At 44.4% G+C, this 18,275-nt stretch overlaps 1 protein-coding gene across 1 annotated transcript in view; it reads right to left on the bottom strand.

Moving 5' to 3' along the window:
- ZCCHC2 (zinc finger CCHC-type containing 2) overlaps positions 1–18,275 on the bottom strand; it is a 57,775-nt gene that overhangs the window by 23,392 nt on the left and 16,108 nt on the right. The window contains 3 exon segments of the mRNA XM_045065696.1: positions 9,009–9,121; positions 13,363–13,434; positions 15,717–15,793. Of these exon segments, the coding sequence (XP_044921631.1) occupies positions 9,009–9,121; positions 13,363–13,434; positions 15,717–15,793 (262 nt within the window).

The following is an 18,275-nucleotide window of genomic DNA, read 5'->3' as shown; positions in this document are numbered from 1 at the left end:
TGCAGAACCACAAAATGGTAATCATACCTGTCTATAAAAACCAAACTGGCTATAAACTAACATATTAAATAAGAAAAATGAGATTATATTTTGAAAGGACAAAAACCACCCAACCCCAAAGGTACATTTCAGTGCCATATTTCTCTCTTCCTAATTTACAGTGATCTGGAACTGAACTCACGCACCACGTCCTGTACCAGCCCCATCTCTACTGCTCCGATAAGCTCATTTTCTATTTCCCATGTACAATAACTGCCCCTTCCTCTACAATCGCTCCTTTTCTTAAGTGACATGAATGATAATCATACTAACCCCAAATTCACAAACTGAGAATGAGGTCTTCTCACATCCTATTAATGGTTTTGGGGAACACAAACCAGTCACACAAATCAAAGATTTTTTTTAAGGGAAATATGGGGGGGGGGCGTAGTCTAAAAATATAGTTTTTGAAGAGTACAGTCTTTCCAAGCAGGATACAAAACCCTAAAACCGTCAGAGAAAAAGATTGATAAATCCTATCTCAGAAAAATTTAAACTGCCCACATGGTCAAGAAATAACAACAAACAGGGCTCCTTTCTTTAATTCAACAAATAATTTATAAATCAGTAAGACCAATATAAAGTGGAAAGGACTGAAAAAGCCATTCACAGGAAAGTGCACATAGAGACTAACTACTGACTCAAACACAGACTAAAATAAGATACAGTGTTCGGGGCGCCTGGGTGGCTCAGTGAAGGTTAAGCCTCTGCCTTTGGCTCAGGTCATGAACTCAGGGTCCTGGGATTGAGCCCCACATCGGGCTCTCTGCTCAGCAGGGAGCCTGCTTCCTCCTCTCTCTCTGCCTACTTGTGATCTCTCCGTCAAATAAATAAATAAAATCTTTAAAAAAAAAAAAAAAGATACAGTCTTCCTCTCTAAGATTGGCAAAGATGAGAGATGGAGAATATCTTACATCTGCTGAGGTACAGAGATCCAAATGCAAGACTTCCAGGGTATCAAGGGCTGCTACCTCCTTAGAATCTTCAGAAGTAACTTGGAATCATCACATATTTAAAAATGCATAACTTATGGCCAAACAAGTTCAATTCTAAAAATTTCTCTCACAGATAAACACATCCAAATGGATATTCACTGTAATACTGTTTGTAGTCTCAGAATACTTGGAATCAGAACGGTCATTAAGGACACTCATTATGATACCAATAAAAATAGATTATGTGGCAAAGCAAAAGGCAGCAATCTTTTGACATGTACGGATGTACTACCATGTCCAATATATTTAATAAAGAGTAAGTGGCAGGAAAGTGTGCATAGGATAATTTCATTTGCACAGTAAATATGCACAAATACATAAATACAAGGGTATGCATATGCACAGAAAATTTCTGAAAAGTTACATAAAATTTTTGTAAGGAAGGCTATTTCTAGTGACCAAATGTGGAGAAAGGGCAATTCAGGACTTTCAGCATCACACCTTCCTCTACATTCTTCACAAGTAGCTCAAATAACACCTTTATAGTAAAAATGATCTTAAAACACACGCACCCACACGCCTCCATGATCATCACTGAGGAGAACCCTAAAAGCTGTTAATAAGAAGAGTCAGACACATACTTCTTAATTGCCATCTTAGCCAGGAACCAAATTTCTAAAAGTGGCTCCTTATGGAAAAATTTTTTCCCCTCTTAAAAAACCTCACACTTAGAGAGAAGTTGCAAATACAGTAAAAAATACCTTTCTGAACCATCAACAGCTGATCTCGGACACCCTAACCCCTGGCGAGACATCGGTATCTCCTACAAAGACATTCTCTCACAATCAATAATGGGACATTATCACTTCATGATAAATTAAGACCTAATCCTCAGGCCCCATTCAAGTTTCTCCAACTGACTCTGAAGTGTCCTTTTTACCACCAAGACCCAGTTCAGGTCCTATGCCGCACCCAGCTACCATGGGAGCTCCTCGGCCCTCCCGTGGCTCTCATGGTTTTAAGAGGACAGCCCCTGTGGTTTATGGAATGGTCACAACTTTGGTTTGTCTGATGTGCCCTCGCGTAGCAGGAATCTTAGAGGACTAAGGCTTTGTTTTTTTTTTTGCTACAGCCTATTGTGTGGTGATTCTGACTGACGCCCTATCACTCACCAAGTTCCCGGTCCTGGATTAGAGAGGGACCTGTTGGGCTTCACCACTCTAAAGCCGCCCTTCCTCCTTTTAGGAATAATAAGCATTACTGTGTGGGAAAGGACTTTGATACTATAAAATATCCTCATTCAAGCTACTCATTATTTATTTCAACAAGGACTCGTGGCTTTCTCCTCTATTCGATGTTACTGTTTTATTTATTTTGATGTTCGATTTGCTCCAGATAGGACCATAGGAGCCCCTTCAAGCCGGTGTCTGGAGCCCCGTGACCGAGCCGCTCCACTCCCGGAGCGCTGGCACACCGTCTGGCCCAGAAGGCCCACCTCGCACTGCTCCTGCGCCAGCACTACGATCACTTCTTCCTCCGAGGAGCCCTAGTTCCGTGCAGAGCGGAATGGCTACAAGTCAAGCTCTGGGCACCAGGCATTCCCATGGCAACTGGCTGTGGCTGCTTCCAGACCTTCTCAAAGAACAAGGCCAGGGAACACAGGTGTACGCACACAGCCGTATTTATTTCCGTATATATACCCATATATACCCAAAGTCGCGTCCCTATCTTCGATGCCAATCAGATGCTCCAGGGTGCATTCTGGCAGTCTTCCTTCCTGTACTGTAACCCCGTTCCCCAACAGAAAGACACCTGCGCCTCACGGTTCTTAACATACTTCCATCAGGTCAACCCCGTAGGCATCTATTCCCACTCCTGCTCCCTCCCACCTCCCGTGCAGGTGCCCTCCTGACACCAGGGGAGCTCGAGCGCCTGCCGGCCACCTCTCCCACCGTGCCAGGCCTCCCAGCACCATCCCTGTGACTGAATGACGCCTCACTCCACTTAGGGCCCCTTTTCTAGTCCCTTAAGGTGCGTCCTCCGAAAGAGCTGCTGCCTCCGGCCTTGCTCTGAGTGGCTTGAGGACGTATGTGTTCGGGACAGGGAGGGACTCGATGAGGACTGTTAAAAAGGACAGCCCTCTGAAGAGCGCAGGCACTGGGATTACTACGGCTTGAACCACTGCTTAGCGCATCTCCTAGAGGTCATATGCATCAAGTTCTAATACCTAAGCTGAATAACAGATGCCTGAGAACACGGACGAGTATTTCAGAAACAGCACCAGCAGCACAAAAACCAGATCGGTCAGCTACTAATAAACTCTAAGGGTTCTAATAATTAAAAAGTGATCCTGGAACAAAAATAAGATTGTTGAGAGGAAAAATCCAGGAACATGTTATCTACCTAGAAACGTGGGAAATCAGTACTATAGGAAAGAATCAATTCATTGTTTGGAAAGAAAAATAGATTTCAATCCTGGTCTCACTTGGTGAAACAAAATAAATCCAAAACAAACAATAAAAATAACAGAAACTATCCCACCCACAAAAAGTAAATTGATCGTGTTTCAAGAGAGGGATAGCTTCAAGCCTTTCGAAGTAAGTGAAGAACATATATGGCCCAAATTCAGAAGCTACCAAGTGAACAGCCGGTCTCATTCCTACTCCCAGAGCCCCTCTTCTTCCCTGGACACACGCATCTTTACTACTGTTTTTCAGAAATATTCTTTGCACACAAACACGTACATATCCTTTAAAATGGCGACATTCTAGTAATTGTTCTTGCCTGGCTCTCCCCCAGCACTCCGGAAGGCACCTTCTGCTCTCTGTTGTTCTTCTGCAGTAAGGCCACAGAGCATTCCAATGAATGTCCCATGACATTAAAATGACTCATCCTGTGAGTTAACCAAGTCTCCATCAACATCTAGCTATTTCTAGTCTTTTCTAGTCAAAAGTTACAGCACTCAATCTTTGCATGACAGTGGGACTACTCCTGTATGATAAATTACTAGAAATCCCACAACATCAGCCTACGCCAGTCAGAATAGCTAGTATCAAAAAGACAAGAAATAACAAGTGTCAGTGAGGATGTGGAGAAAAGGGAATCTTGTGCGTTGCTGCTGGGGATGTGAACGGTACAGCCACCATGAGAACAGCACGGAGGGGCCTCAAAGTATTAAAAATAGAAGTACTGCACAATCCAGGAATACCACCTCTGAATATTTACGCAAAGAACAGGAAAACGTGAATCAGCAGAGCCATGCGCACCGCTGTACTGAGCGCAGCCTTACTCACAACAGCCAAGACGCGAAAGCAACCCACGTGCCCATCAACAGGCGAATGGATCAATTCTTGGCTTCGGGCTAAGATCAAGTGAAGAAAATGTGGTACACACCATGGAATACTACTCAGCCACTAAAAAAAAATGAAATCTTGCCATTTGGGACAACACAGATGGACCTAGAGGGTATTACATTAAGCGAAATAAGCCAGAAAGAGAGAGACAAACACCATATGATTTCACTTATATGTAGAATCTAAAAAATGAACAAAACAATAGAAACATTCTCCAATACCGAAAATTAAATTAAGAGGTACAAAATTAAGAGGTATAAAATTAAATTAAGAGGTACAAAAATAAAATTACAAACTTCCAGTTATAAAATAAGTAAGTCATGGGACTATAGTCAATGATACTATAACTTTGTGTAGTGACAGATGGGGACCACTCATGTTGTCCTGTTATCCTATTACATACGTAATTGTCAGACTGCTGTGTTACATACCTGAAACTAACACAATGTTGTATGATGACTATACTTTAATTAAAACTAAATTTAGGGGGGCACCTGGGTGGCTCAATGGGCTAAGCCTCTGCCCTTGGCTCGGGTCATGATCAAGCCCTAGGTCGGGCTCTCTGCTTGGCGGGGAGCCTGCTTTCCCCTCTCTCTCTGTCTCTCTGCCTACTTGTGATCTCTCTGTCAAATAAATAAATAAAATCTTTAAAAAATAAAAGCAAACTAAACTAAATTTAGGGGTACCAAGGTGGCTCACTTAGCTAAGTATCCAACTTGACTTTGGCTCAGGTCATGATCTCAGGCCTGCTAAAGATTTCTCTCCCTCTGCCCCTCCCCACCCAAAAGAAATTTATGTTTAAAAAAAAAAAAAACTAAATTAAAAATATTTAAAATTTAGGGCACCTGGGTGGCTCAGTGGGTTAAAGCCTCTGCCTTAGGCTCAGGTCATGATCCCAGGGTCATGGGATTGAGCCCCGCATCGGGCTCTCTGCTCAGCAGGGAGCCTGGGTCTCCCTCTCTCTGCCTGCCCCTCTGCCTACTTGTGATCTCTGTCTGTCAAATAAATAAAATCTTTAGGGGCACCTGGGTGGCTCAGTGGGTTAAGCTGCTGCCTTCGGCTCAGGTCATGATCTCAGGGTCCTGGGATCAAGTCCTACATCAGGCTCTCAGCTCAGCAGGGAGCCTGCTTCTCTCTCCCTGCCTGCTTCTCTCTGCCTGCCTCTCTGCCTACTTGTGATCTCTGTCAAATAAATAAATAAAACCTTAAAAAAAAAAAAATAAAATCTTAAAAAAAATAAATCTGAGCCATCTAGAGTTAATTTTGATGTAAGGAATGACATATGGTTCTAGCCTAACTTTTTCCCCATATGGCTACAGAGATGCACCTAACATTTAACAAACAGCCTGGGAATGACTTTGTATTCATGAAGAGATAAACTGAAACACAGAAACATAGACACATAGACCTAATATAGTATTTTAATCTTCATCTAAGAAATCATTACTGAGAAACATTATACTACTAAAGTTAAGTTGTTAAAAGTCTAAAAACACGAAGACCTACAAAGATAAATGGTAAAGGACAGATGATCTTAAAAAATACACAAAAGGCTAAACTTAGAAAAAGATACTGAATTTCACTAACAATGAAAGTGAACATTAAGCCAGTGAGATAAACATTCTCCTACCAAATGAGGAAATACTTTTTTAAAATGATACTCAAATCTAGCCAAGCTCTAATGAACTAGTAAACTCAAACACTAACAGTAAATACTGTTTATGTAACATTTTCATAAGAAAAATAATAATATATGTATTATCAGGGATCCTAAAAGAGGATCATATTCTTTAATTCAGTAAATCAATTACACTCTCTCTTCAGTAATAACTCATAAATCTGGAAAGTTTTTTATGCATAAAAATGGTCAAAGCTGTATGGGGGGGGGATGAAACTGTCTTTCTTCCCAACAAAGAAAGAGTCAAAGGATTACACAGCCTGATGGGACATACTCTGTAGCCATTCAAAATAATCTTGAAGAATTAAACAGAAAATCCTTATACTGTGAGAAGGAAAATAGATATAAAACTTAGCTCACTAATATTACAAGCAAAACAAAAAACTAAAAGGAAAATTTTAAATGTCAGTAATAGTTATTTGAGTAACTGTCATCTTTTCATTACTTTTCTGTATTTCCCAAATGTTCTATATTGGGGCACCTGGGTGGCTCAGTGGGTTGAAGCCTCTGCCTTTGGCTCAGGTCATAATCCCAGGGTCCTGGGATCCAGCCCCGCATCAGGCTCTCTGCTCGGCGGGGAGCCTGCTTCCCTTCCTCTCTCTCTCTCTCTGTGTGCCTCTCTGACTACTTGTGATCTCTATCAAATAAATAAATAAAATCTTAAAAAAAAAAAAAAAAAAGTTCTATATTGAGCATCTGTCAGATTTATTAAGAAAGCCTCAAGCTACGGAAACAAACTGAGTGACTCTATACGGAGCAGTCTATATACAAATATACGAAGTAAGACTTTACTGTATTTTATCCCCCTCAACGGGAACAGTATGCAATAGGACTGGGGGTCTATGACTGGTCAGCCATAGGGTCTCAGGCACGTAAAGGTAAAGGTAAAGGCCTCGTAGCCAGCACCGTCCGGCTGGGAACAAAGCAGACCCCGACGCCAGCATGGACAGGGTGAAAGAGGACTTCCTCCTGGAGATGTCCTAAAGATGCACACTCCGCCGCTCTCCACACCCCAGAGCCTGCCAGATGGCCTCCTCTCTATCTCCTCCTGGGCCGCAGGCCAGGTTCATGCTCCAGACGGCCTTCCGCCCCCCAGGGTCACAGCTGGAGAAGCTCCCTCCTGAGTCACCTTGGAGGCAGCAGCGGTCTGAGTGCTCCCTACCCCCTAAGGCCGGGTGCTCAGCGCGTGCCTCGCAGACCAGGAGCACTCCACAGCCCAGTACATCGCAGGACCAAGCCCATTCCTGCACTGTGGGCTAAGAATCTGCACCTTTATGAGATCCCCAGGGATGCAGGAGCTCCCTGACTTTTGAGTAGCACAGGGGACCCTGGAATTTGACCACCTCTCCCTCACCATCATCCCCGGAATGCTCGGTGACCACTCGCTCCACGGCTGTCTCTGAGCCCTCCCGCTGGGCGTGCTGAGCCACCCCAGAGAGCCAGGTCTTCAATGAACAGCTGCGCACCTCCCTGCTTGGACTAGAAGCCTGTGAGCCCGTCCAGGTGGGGGTGCTCCCCTGCCCTATCACGAGGGCTGCGAAGGTGGGGGGACTCCACTGTAGCTGCCTTCCAGACACTGTGCCCTCTGTCATAGTCACTCTCCAGCAGTCATACTCGGCTTAGCCCCTGCCTCGCTGGCTCCCCGGCACAGGGGAAGTGCCAGGCACTGAGCAACACCCCCTCTGCCCACTCCTGGCCTCGGACGGTGGGCGGGATGCCCCCCTCAAGCCCAGAATCTAGCCCGTATGTTTCAACTCTGCTTTTCCTTAGTTTACTTATTAATCCCTACAAGTCGCCAGGAAAACGGCATTGTTTCCTCGGCCATGACTGCCCTCATTTCTCTCTCCTAAAGGGAAACCCTCACAGAAGGGGGAGTTGCAGCAATTTAACAATCACGGAAACCACACCCCAAACCTCTCAGAGTCACAGCCACCGGTCCGCCTCGGAATTCCCTAATTCAGGCATTTCAGGCTCTGACCGGCTTCATTACCGCTTACTCCCACGGCGCTGGGTTCTTCAACTGCGGTTCACACTCCTGTCCGGCTCCCCTATCCTCACACTGGGAAGCGGTCTGTTTTTAAACACTGCACGTGCTTCCCTAAACTCCTCTGCCCTGGTGTCCCTTCATCACATCGCAAAAAAGTCCTTATCCAACCATCTGCTTTCCTAGCACTTGAACCTGAAATGCTGGAAAGATGTTTTTAAAAATCCACACAGAACGAAAGCCCGAGACCACTATAATTTACTGATATTCCATCTCAAATGGGCTCCACGCCCTGGCCAGTCGACGAGGTTTCCTGCATCAGATTGTGCACGTCCCCACACAAGTCCTGGACATCCCTTCTGCTCTCCAACTTTCGGTCCCCACCCTCAGGGTAGCCATTCTTAAGCAGATTCTTACTTTAGGAAAAAATAGAAGCCAATAGGCAAGAGATCCCTCCACTTGCCATCACGAAATAAGCATGTTTACCCACATCCACACCCATCCTGCCCACACAGAGCCCCTGGGCCACCATTACCCCACTTGCCCGCAGCACGCTCCGGGAGCTGACCCCAGTGCTGTGCCTGACCCGCCGTGTCCCAGCTGTCGCCACTGTAACTTCCCCTCCCTACAGAAGAGCTGGTCTTCAGAGCGTTAATTTCTTTTACTTTCCAACCCATTAGCCCAATCTTACTTGACAACTTAAAATAGAAAACATCTCTAAAGTTGAGCTCTTGGACAAGGAGCTCTTTTAATAAATATTTTATGGAGAAAACAAGAGGGTCACTGTATATTGGTATATTTTAGAAGCAATTATTTATATCGGAGAGTTGAGGAGTCCAGTGATCAAAGTAATTAGTTTGATGTTTCCTAGTGTAAGCCTCGACCCAAATAACACACAGATAAAAAGTCCATTTTAAGAAGGACCACAGAAAGTGATCTCCCTTGAACTCCATTCTAAGACCCCCAATGCCTATTATCTCATCGGTGACACCGCTGTGACCGCGCCAGTGAACGGTTACCTTAGGATGGGCTCTAGGTCAGGATGTCGCCGTTCTTCCCTTTTCAATGAGCCCTGATTCAGGGCTCTTAAGATGGTCTTGTCAAAAGTCTCTGAAGACACTTCCTTTGGGAGCTAGAAAAGAAAAACAGCAAGGCCAATGTTAAGCTTTCACTTAACACTAAGTAGGTTACAAACCAGAGGCATGGAAGGAAGATAAATGTCTCTTGCTCCGTCATCATCCCAAAACAGTTCCTTCTCCAAATCTTCAGGACACAGGCCCCGTACTGAAGCAGCACTGATTTTTCTATGAGGAAACGGTCTTCTGCCTTCTGGGCACACCTCAGGGCTCTGGAACAGGGCAGAACAACCCGGCAGCCTTCAGCGCGCTCCTGGGACACGCCCGCAAACCGCTCACGTTCTAGGTGCCACGTGCCACACGGAAGTGACCATCCGCACAGAAGCGCTTCAGTGACATGGAACTACATTTTGCCTAGCGGGGCCACGGTTATTTTAATCCTCAAGCAGGATTCCGAGAAGTGTTATCCCTGCCTTTACAGTTCCCACCCTCGCGCCTCCTGCTCCGCATCTGAATCTCAGGCAATGCCAGACTGACAGGCCGACGCACCACATAAAGAACTGGGCGTGGGGGGGGGGGGCGAAAACTCTCTGTCTTGCTCACGCACTAACTGAAGGGTGAGTAACCCTCTCCGCCACGTGCTGGTGGTGCCCGCACAGCGATGTACCAGCAGCCACACACACAGAAAATCATGACTTGGCCAAGAAAGGTTTTATTTAAAAACAAAACTTTAAGTCATTTTGTTTATTAAGTAGCTCACTTTTTAAAATTCCTAATGAAGCAATCACTTATAAAACTAACTTCCCAAGTCTTTCAAGAATTTCAAGTTTTAAACTTAACCTCTGATAATGAGTCTTTACAACGAACTCCTGCATTCCTGGCACTTTTCACTAAAACGAGGAGCAGAAGCGTTAACACAGTCCCCGAGGAGCTGTGGGAAGAGAACAATGTGACACACTGTCAGCTCACACACTGCTCTCAACAAATCCGCGTTCTGAGTCAACAATTCAGGAACAGAAGAAAACTTCCCAAAGACAGCATAAAGCATCACTAATTCTAGGCAGTGAGACTATGGAATCAAGATGTTTTGTCAGAATGGTTCTGGTTCTCTGACCTCGGGGCACGGCGGGAGGCCTGCCGGCCCCCTCACACCCGCTGCGCAGAGCCAGGCCTCTGGTCACTATCGGGAAGAAACAGCTCCCGAATCTACACATTTTCCAGAGAAAGGACTATTTCAGTATTTATATTATTTTAATACAGATGCCGTAGTACCCATTTTATGCATGTATTTCCGTAGTATCTGTACACAGCCAAGGCGAACCGGCCTCGGTGCGGTCTGTTCCCACCGCGGAGTCACTGCCGGCCCTTGCAGCGCCGGAAGGCACGAGCACACACGTCTCCGCCTGGTCACCGACGGCGCACGCGATGGGCCAGAGCACGGATGTGCAGTCATCAGGATTTGCGAAATGCTTTATTTTCAAGTGGTTTTTATCTTCAATTTCCAAGGACTATTTCTAGTCCTAGAGGAAGGCACATTTGCTAAAAATACAGCTTTAAATCATGTCTCTTCTATTCTAGTCACTTTTGAATTTCCTCACCTCTCGGTCTGCGTTCCAGGCCCAGCCCCCACCCCCGGGCCCCAGCTCAGCCTCGCACCAGCATAGAGAGTTTGGGAAGCGTTTCTCCTCGCTAGCACAAGCTTCATTTTAAAAACCTTGAGGCCTGGGGCACCTGGATGACTCCGTCAGTTAAGCGACTGCCTTCAGTTCAGGTCATGATCTTGGGGTTCTGGGATCAAGCCCCGCATCAGGCTCCCCGTTCAGCGGGGAGTCTGTGTGTCTCCCTCTCCTCCCTGTACATGCTCTGTCACCATCTCTGCCTCTCTCTCAAATAAAATCTTAAGAAAAAAAAATTCAATACACTGAGGCCTAATGTAGAGCCACCGTTCTCATTCAGTTTCCGTAACTCTTCTCAGTCATCCCTCATTCGTTCAATCAACAAAGAGTCAAACCCCAACCCTGTCCTTGGTCCTGCCGTAGGCTCCGTGGATACAGCCGTGTAGGAAGCCACGAAGCCTGCCTGCGTGGAGCTTCCAGCCTCACAGTGAGATGCAGACAGCGGTCAGACGCAGCTTCAGAGCAGCAGGGGAAGAGGGCCGGGGTGCGAGGACAGAGGCTGCCGTTTACGTGGGAAAAAAGGGTTGAAAGCGCTGACCTCAGACTCCCTCTTCCACATTATAGCAAATAGTAAGTGCAGTTAAACAGCATCTACAAAGGTTAAAGGCTGTTAGTATGCACAGGCTGTCAAAAGGACACCTCGACTCGTAACTTTCATAGACAATTTTAAAAGGTAAAAAGGAGTTAAGATAAATGGTAAACTTGAAAGGATGTTTGAGAAGAGGCAATTAGTTTCCAGAAGCATGCAACGTTGCCAATTATTTCATGTAATGATAAGGCATCTGTCCCACTTTAGAAAAATTCTATATTCAAAAGTTGACTAACTAGAGGTATCATTAACTACCATGATTCTGAAGAGTGACTTAGAGGGGGCGGTATTTTCTTCAAGCACTTAAGCTTTTAGAAAAATTGGACAATTGCAAAAAAAATCTGTCAGGACAAAGAATGAATGAGCTGAAGCTTAGGGAAACCCAAGAGAAGAGACTCTGCCCCATGCCAGGCCCGAGGCTGGAGTTCAGTCACATGCTCTCCATTGAAGTCTCTTGGCAGCACACGGGACAGATGGGTAGCACCCCGATTCCATAACGCCTCAGGGAACTGGCCTTGAAACGTGGCAGCCCTGGACCCCCACCGTGCCAACTCCACAATGCAAGACATTTCAGCCTCAGCTCCATCTCCCTGCAACCTACCCTCCAGCGTTAGACTCCACCATGGAAAGGGCAACCCAAGAAAAAGAAACAAAGCACGTTGATTTCTGACCCGTAGGACACCGGTTCATGACTACTTGCCCTTCAACTTGGATAGATTTATTCTACTGAGACAGAGAAGTCAGATATAAATGGGAGAGATTTTAAAAGCACAGGTGTGGCGGTGGTGCGGGCCAGCCCTTCCCAGCTTATTCAACAGGCAGACCGTTAGCCAGGAGCTAGTATTCCTGGGGAGCCGAGGGCCCTCTTCTCTGCACAACAGCGCTCCTGCGCCCCGTCCTTCCATGTGGGACCTTCACCAACTGAAATGAATGACCCCTCCCCGCCCCACAGTTAGGTCACCATCTTCAAGTGGCAGAAGGCACTCTCAGCCCTTAACCAGGAAAGCGCACTTTTAAAATAAGCTGAAGGAAGACATTCAAGTTGTCCCTGGGTGTTAGTGGACAAACACTGTGAAAGCCCACGGAACCATGTCGCCCACAGAGCCAGCACCTACCAGGCTGCTCTTAGTTCTGCCACCTGGCGACACAGTGATGTCCAGCTTTCAGAATGGAGACCCACCACGTGATCTGAAAGACTACCTTTACAGTGACGAGCAGACAACTTAGAAACCAGCACGATGCTGAAAGTTTCCCATGTTACAGGTTCAATAACTACATCCCACCTTCACCCAAAAGTTAGTAATGGAATTGGGAATGTTCCCTGGCTTCTGGACTTTCTATCTCCTTATTAGAAAAATATTTTAAAGTATATTTGCTTATTGAGAAATAGGAAGGTACTGGTTAACCATTTAAGCCCATTTCCTCCTTTTAATATTTAGCTCGACTCATACACACTTCAATAAAATAGAATTTAAAGAAACGGGCAAGAGTTTGACCAAAATGACCTGAGATACCTTTTACGTCTGCAGGTCAATGGAAGAGGTTTCCATTATCCCTTATTCTCAACACTCTGGAGAGTCTATCACAGTGGGGTGGGGGGTGAGGGGTGGCTGGAACTCAAAGAAGGAACCAAGGGACATGGATTTAAGGAAGTCCACAGAGCGAGCTGAAGAGCTGTTAGGGCTAAGAAGCACAACAAAGGCTGACAAGCTTCCTCCCATGGTGCAGACACACCCTTTCACAGGAAGGACCCTCGCAAGCAGCCACCATTAATATACACCTTGACAAGGAACAAGGAATTAAGGTTCCACTTCTTTTAAATGTGGAAAACCCTTCATTTCCTTCTATGGGTCACATAAGAAAACTTGGGTTTAAAATAACATGACATTTTCTATAGGTGATATTCGTGGAGAATTCTAAGTCAACCTTCATATACGTAGTTCAGCCTTCCTGGTGTCTGTCTTGATACTGAGGTTTCTGGATTCTATATACTACGTAAAAATCATTTTAACAACAAAATCTGTACTTTTACCTTCAGTAGAAATTCCTGTAGTTCTTGGTGGGTTTTTGTTACTGTTGTGACTGAAAGATCAGACCAATTTACCTGATTAAAAAAAAAACACACACACACATATTATATAGTTATTTCTTAGGCAGGAACTGGCTGGAAAAAAGTCACATGTAAAACAAAGGGCCTTAAATTTTATTAAAATTAACAACTAGAAGTATAAAGTTAATCTGGCATTGTCATTAATTTCCTCAAAATCGTTAAAATTAATGGCACATTGACATACTCTACTCAAAAAAATGTTTTAATAATTCCTTTCACACCACATGGTTTGGTAAAGTTGTCTTTTAAAATGTGACTACATTATAGTAATTTTTCAAAAGGGAGAAGTTGCATGACTCTAAAATGACACTTTTGACGGTATAGATCTATATAGCAAGAAAGATAAAAATTCTATCTCCTGGAAATTATTAAACATAAATTCTTCAGAGAAATAGTTAAGAGTTTACTGCCCCTCTTCAACAGTACCACATTGTATTTTTATGGGATAAATGGCTTATGAAGAGATTTCATCTTTATCTCAATTCTTTAAAATCCTTTATGGTGGATGGAGCAGGTTTGATGATCTCCCATTTCCAGATGGAGAAACTAAAACTCTAACGGTTCCCTTACTGACGTCTGACCCCAAGGAAGCAGAAGAGCCAGACTGAAATCTGTTATGCCACTTTCCCTCTTGGACACTTTTAATTCAGTGGATTGGATGGCGGCCCACTAATAATGTCTACTTTACAATGATCTGAGCCAAGTGAAACTTACATTATGCAAATACCTCAGTCTTACCAGCTAGTCATATCGTTATTAATCAGACAGTTAATAACAGATAAGAGATTGTATCTACCAACCCTAAAAGCAAATATCCTCATTAACTGGCACATCTTTTAAGTGATTTTTAATTATTTGAACGTTCACTGAGCAGCTACTTGTGTCAGACCCTGTTCTCAGTGAAAGGGACACAGGAGTGGACAAGACAGCCGAAGTCTCTGCTGGCTGCGGTTCAGGGTCTGGTGCATGAGACAGATTACAACAAATGAATAGTTAAGACTTCCCCTCGGGGATCGGGCTCCAGAGAAAATGAACAGGGCATGGGGCAGGAGCAGGACAGCACATCAGAAAGGTGCCAAGAAAGACCTCACAGGAGGGAGCGTTTGAGCCAGGCTAGGAGTCGAAGGGGTGGGAGCTGTGCCACGGCCTGGGAAAGGTTGTTCCAGGGCTGGGGATGACAAAGGCTTGGAGGAAGAAACAAGCTAAGAGCTCCAACAACAAACGGAGTACTTGTGTAACGGCCTGAAGAGAGTGCAGTGGCTTGTGCCACAGGTTGTCATCACGTTAAGTGAAATATGTGGAGACAAGGACTTAAAATTTGCAATCTGAGGCTACTCCTCACACGGAGCAGAAGCCAGAGCTCTGACATTCACTCAACAAATGCACTGAGCAAGTCGGGACACAGTGGGATGACAAAGGATGAAGAGTCCTGCTCTCCATGAGCTAATAACCTGCTGGAGAGGAAAAACGTCACCCAAACGGAAGGCCGGGAAGCTGGTGAAGGAAGGGTACCGCGGAATGCACGGAAACACTCTCTGCCGGGGCATCAGAAATGACTTCATGAGAAAGGCACAGCTAAAGTTTGGCGAGCAATACCTTTGGGGAAGAACTGAAGTGAGCGAGCACAGAAACGTGGCGTCGGTCCGTTGGGCTTCAAGGCGCTCAGTCCAACCTTGGGAGAAAGGGCTAGACAGTGAAGCCCGAGCAGGGAGAAGGAAGCAGGATGTGGACGAGGAATCCACATGAGAGGCAACAGGCAAAAAGGAGACATGGGGAGGGACAAAGCTGGACTCTACGGTTAACTAGACAGCTGTCTGAAGGACAGAATGACAGGAAAGCAATGAGAGATAAGAAGACAAGGCGACAAAGGCCAGGGAATAAAACCTTCGTGGAGAAAGAAGAGGAGGAGAAAAATACCAGGGAAAACCATGCCAGGAAAAGACAAGGCCCATGATCTCGATTTAAAAAATACTAGAGAAAATGTTTACTTTTACTTTTAAAGATATATCTTACACCTTAAATCAAAGGCTCTTACTTTTTTTTTTTTTTAAATAAAATCGTCAAGTAACTTTAATGTGATACAATTAAAAACTTGGCAAACCATGCAGCACATATGAAAACAGGACATTCCCTTAATTAAGACAAACGTATGTATACGTACAGCTTTTTCTTAAATTAGCAAACCTGCTGTAAGTTTTTCCAAAGATCAATTTTCATTTTTCCCGAAAGGTCGTTTAACACGGTACATGAGAGCCCGTTGGGGCAGAGGGGCTTACTTTGAACGTGTACTCCCAGTACTTGTCAGCCCTTTTTCTCTGGACTCCTTTCAACATTATCTTCTCAATGTGCACAGCTGAAAGAGAGAAAACACGAGGACTGGTTCCACAGATGCAGGCTTCGGTCACCCAGTCCGACAAGTGCTAAACGACTAAGCTATTTAGCTTCACCTTTACTACTGGTCTTAAATCACGACATAAAACTGAAAAGCGCAGAAGCACAGCATCGTGCTGTTCATCCGTGAATTTTTTCCTATATCCATTAAGCATGCCAAGGACCTCAGCAGTTCTCCGAGCATCCTGTTAAGCACCAATAAATAATAAATAAAATACACCTACAGGAAAGATTATTTTTCTAGAGGACCATCTCCAAAATGTTTGTTATTCCAATTACCGCCGACAGCACTTTATTCAATTTTTCATGCATGGTAGGTATGAACTAGAAAATACCTAATTTTTGTTTAAACTGAAAAAAGAACTATGGGGCACCTGGGTGGTTCAGTGGGTTAAGGCCTCTGCCTTCAGCTCAGGTTGTGATCCCAGGGTCCTGGGATCGAGCCCTGCGGGGCTCTCTGGCTCAGCAGGGAGCCTGCTTCCCTTCCTCTCTGCCTGCTTGTGATCTCTGTCTGTCAAATAAATAAATGAAGTCTTTAAAAAAAAATAAGTAAACTGAAAAGAGAACTTTCAAATGTAATACATAAAACTGATAAAAATTTCTTTCCAATTGGGAATTTAAAAATTGTTGTTCTCAACAGGACCCTTAATATCATATAATAGTATTATAAATGTAATGTTATTCATGAACTTCACTGTAAAGCTTCACTATAGCAAAATTTTTCACAACTGACTATATACAGTTAAAGTAGTGGTCCTAAATTACATACGTAACTCTGAATTGAACTAGGTAAGATGCCACCTTATTAATGAAGTAAGCAAATGTGCAAATTCCGGAACTACTCATTTAATACCATCTTTCAGGAAGTAAGTGTCTTTACAAATTGAAAACGGCCAGGCTACTAACCGCAATACAGGGACTTGGGGGAGGGGGGGGAGGCAAGAGCAGCTGTTTCTCAGGGTCTGAAAAGAAGAAACAGCATGTAAGCACTAATGAGACTGTAGTCACGAACATGACAAAGGTCATGGGAGTCAGGAGAGGGATTCCACAGACTAGGGTCACTGTTAAATTCAGGGGGCAGGAGATGGTGAAGAAAAGGAAAAGAATTTACTCGGAGAGAAAAAAGTTGAAATAGATGAAGGAGAATACACAAAGTAACAGAAGCAGAGAGAAGAATTAAGACGGTTGTAGACCACGGAGAGTGAGCAATGGGGAAACAGGAAAGGGAAAGGAACAGACATTTGGGGGAAAGCAGACATTCCTAACAAAAAAGATACCACCACCATTATTTTGTGCCAAATTTCCATACATATACAGTGTTTGGTGGCCCGCTTCTAGGAAAAGGTCCCCTCACTGGGCGAGAAATGCTGAGGATGGAAACAAAAGAAAATCTCAAAAGCCAGGTGGGAAGCCTGAAGTCCTCAGATCTGACGCGGTACAACCACGGTGAGTGCGGGGCAAGGAGAGCCGCCGTTTTCTTTCCTGTTAAATTATGTAAAGGACGATGCTATTTAATAACAACCATCCGAACCAATCTACGTTCAGAAAATACAAAGCACCTCTACTTCCGCCAGTCTGTGGGCTAGGCAAGGATAGGGGACCACTGGGGCATTATGGGGTAAGGGAATGGGGCTAGGTCTTCAGCCTGATCTCTGAGAATCAAGATGAGCAAGACAAGAGTATGGTGAGGGATGGCCGGTAAGCCATCCCTCATAAATCCCTCCGGCCCTCATAAATTAAAACTAAGCAGCAGAGATCACATGCGTTGGTTCAAAACTAAAGAACGTGAGAAAAATCACCAATAGTACCATCTTGTGGGTGTTAGCATTTTGATGCATTTTTTGTTTTTCTAAAATATTTTCTATTAAAAAAAAAAAAAAAAGGACCTTCATTGAAGAAGCAAACTCTGCTTCGGGTCACTCGCACGTGCAATGAGTGTGGCTGAAGGAGACGATCAGTCAGGTAGTTCTATAGTTTTGAACAGGCTGGAATAGGTAATTATGTAGACTTTTTAAAATACATTAAACATGCATACCTATTTTTCCTCTTGTGAGGAAAAATGCACTACACAAAAAGGACTATTGTTGGTCCTGAGAGGAGACAAAATGATGTTGATTCAAAGCTGCCATAACTGTGTGTGACGCTTACTGCACACACTTCACTGGGCCCAGGCTACCCGGGGGGCGTCTATGTTTTCCATTTCAATTTTCCCCTCAGGTTAACGGACTCCCCAAATATTAAGAGAAGTGAATATCTGAGCTCCCTTCTTTTCAGATGGAAATGTCCTTTCAATTCCCCCATCCCAGCCCTCTTGAAATCTGCCTTACTGTAGGAAGCATGGGTTTGTAAGAAATTTCTTCACTTTCTTACAGTGAACTTCCGTAAAATTTCTTTTTTCAGGAAATGCTGAGCACATTCTCCAGATAAAGCACTCAACCAAATAC

The sequence above is a fragment of the Mustela putorius genome, unplaced genomic scaffold (assembly GCF_011764305.1).
Source record: "Mustela putorius furo isolate JIRA1106 unplaced genomic scaffold, ASM1176430v1.1 tig00003858_pilon_pilon_pilon, whole genome shotgun sequence".
NCBI lineage: Eukaryota > Metazoa > Chordata > Mammalia > Carnivora > Mustelidae > Mustela > Mustela putorius.
The sequence above is the reverse complement of the archived record's forward strand: the minus strand, read 5'-3'. Positions and strand labels throughout refer to the sequence as shown.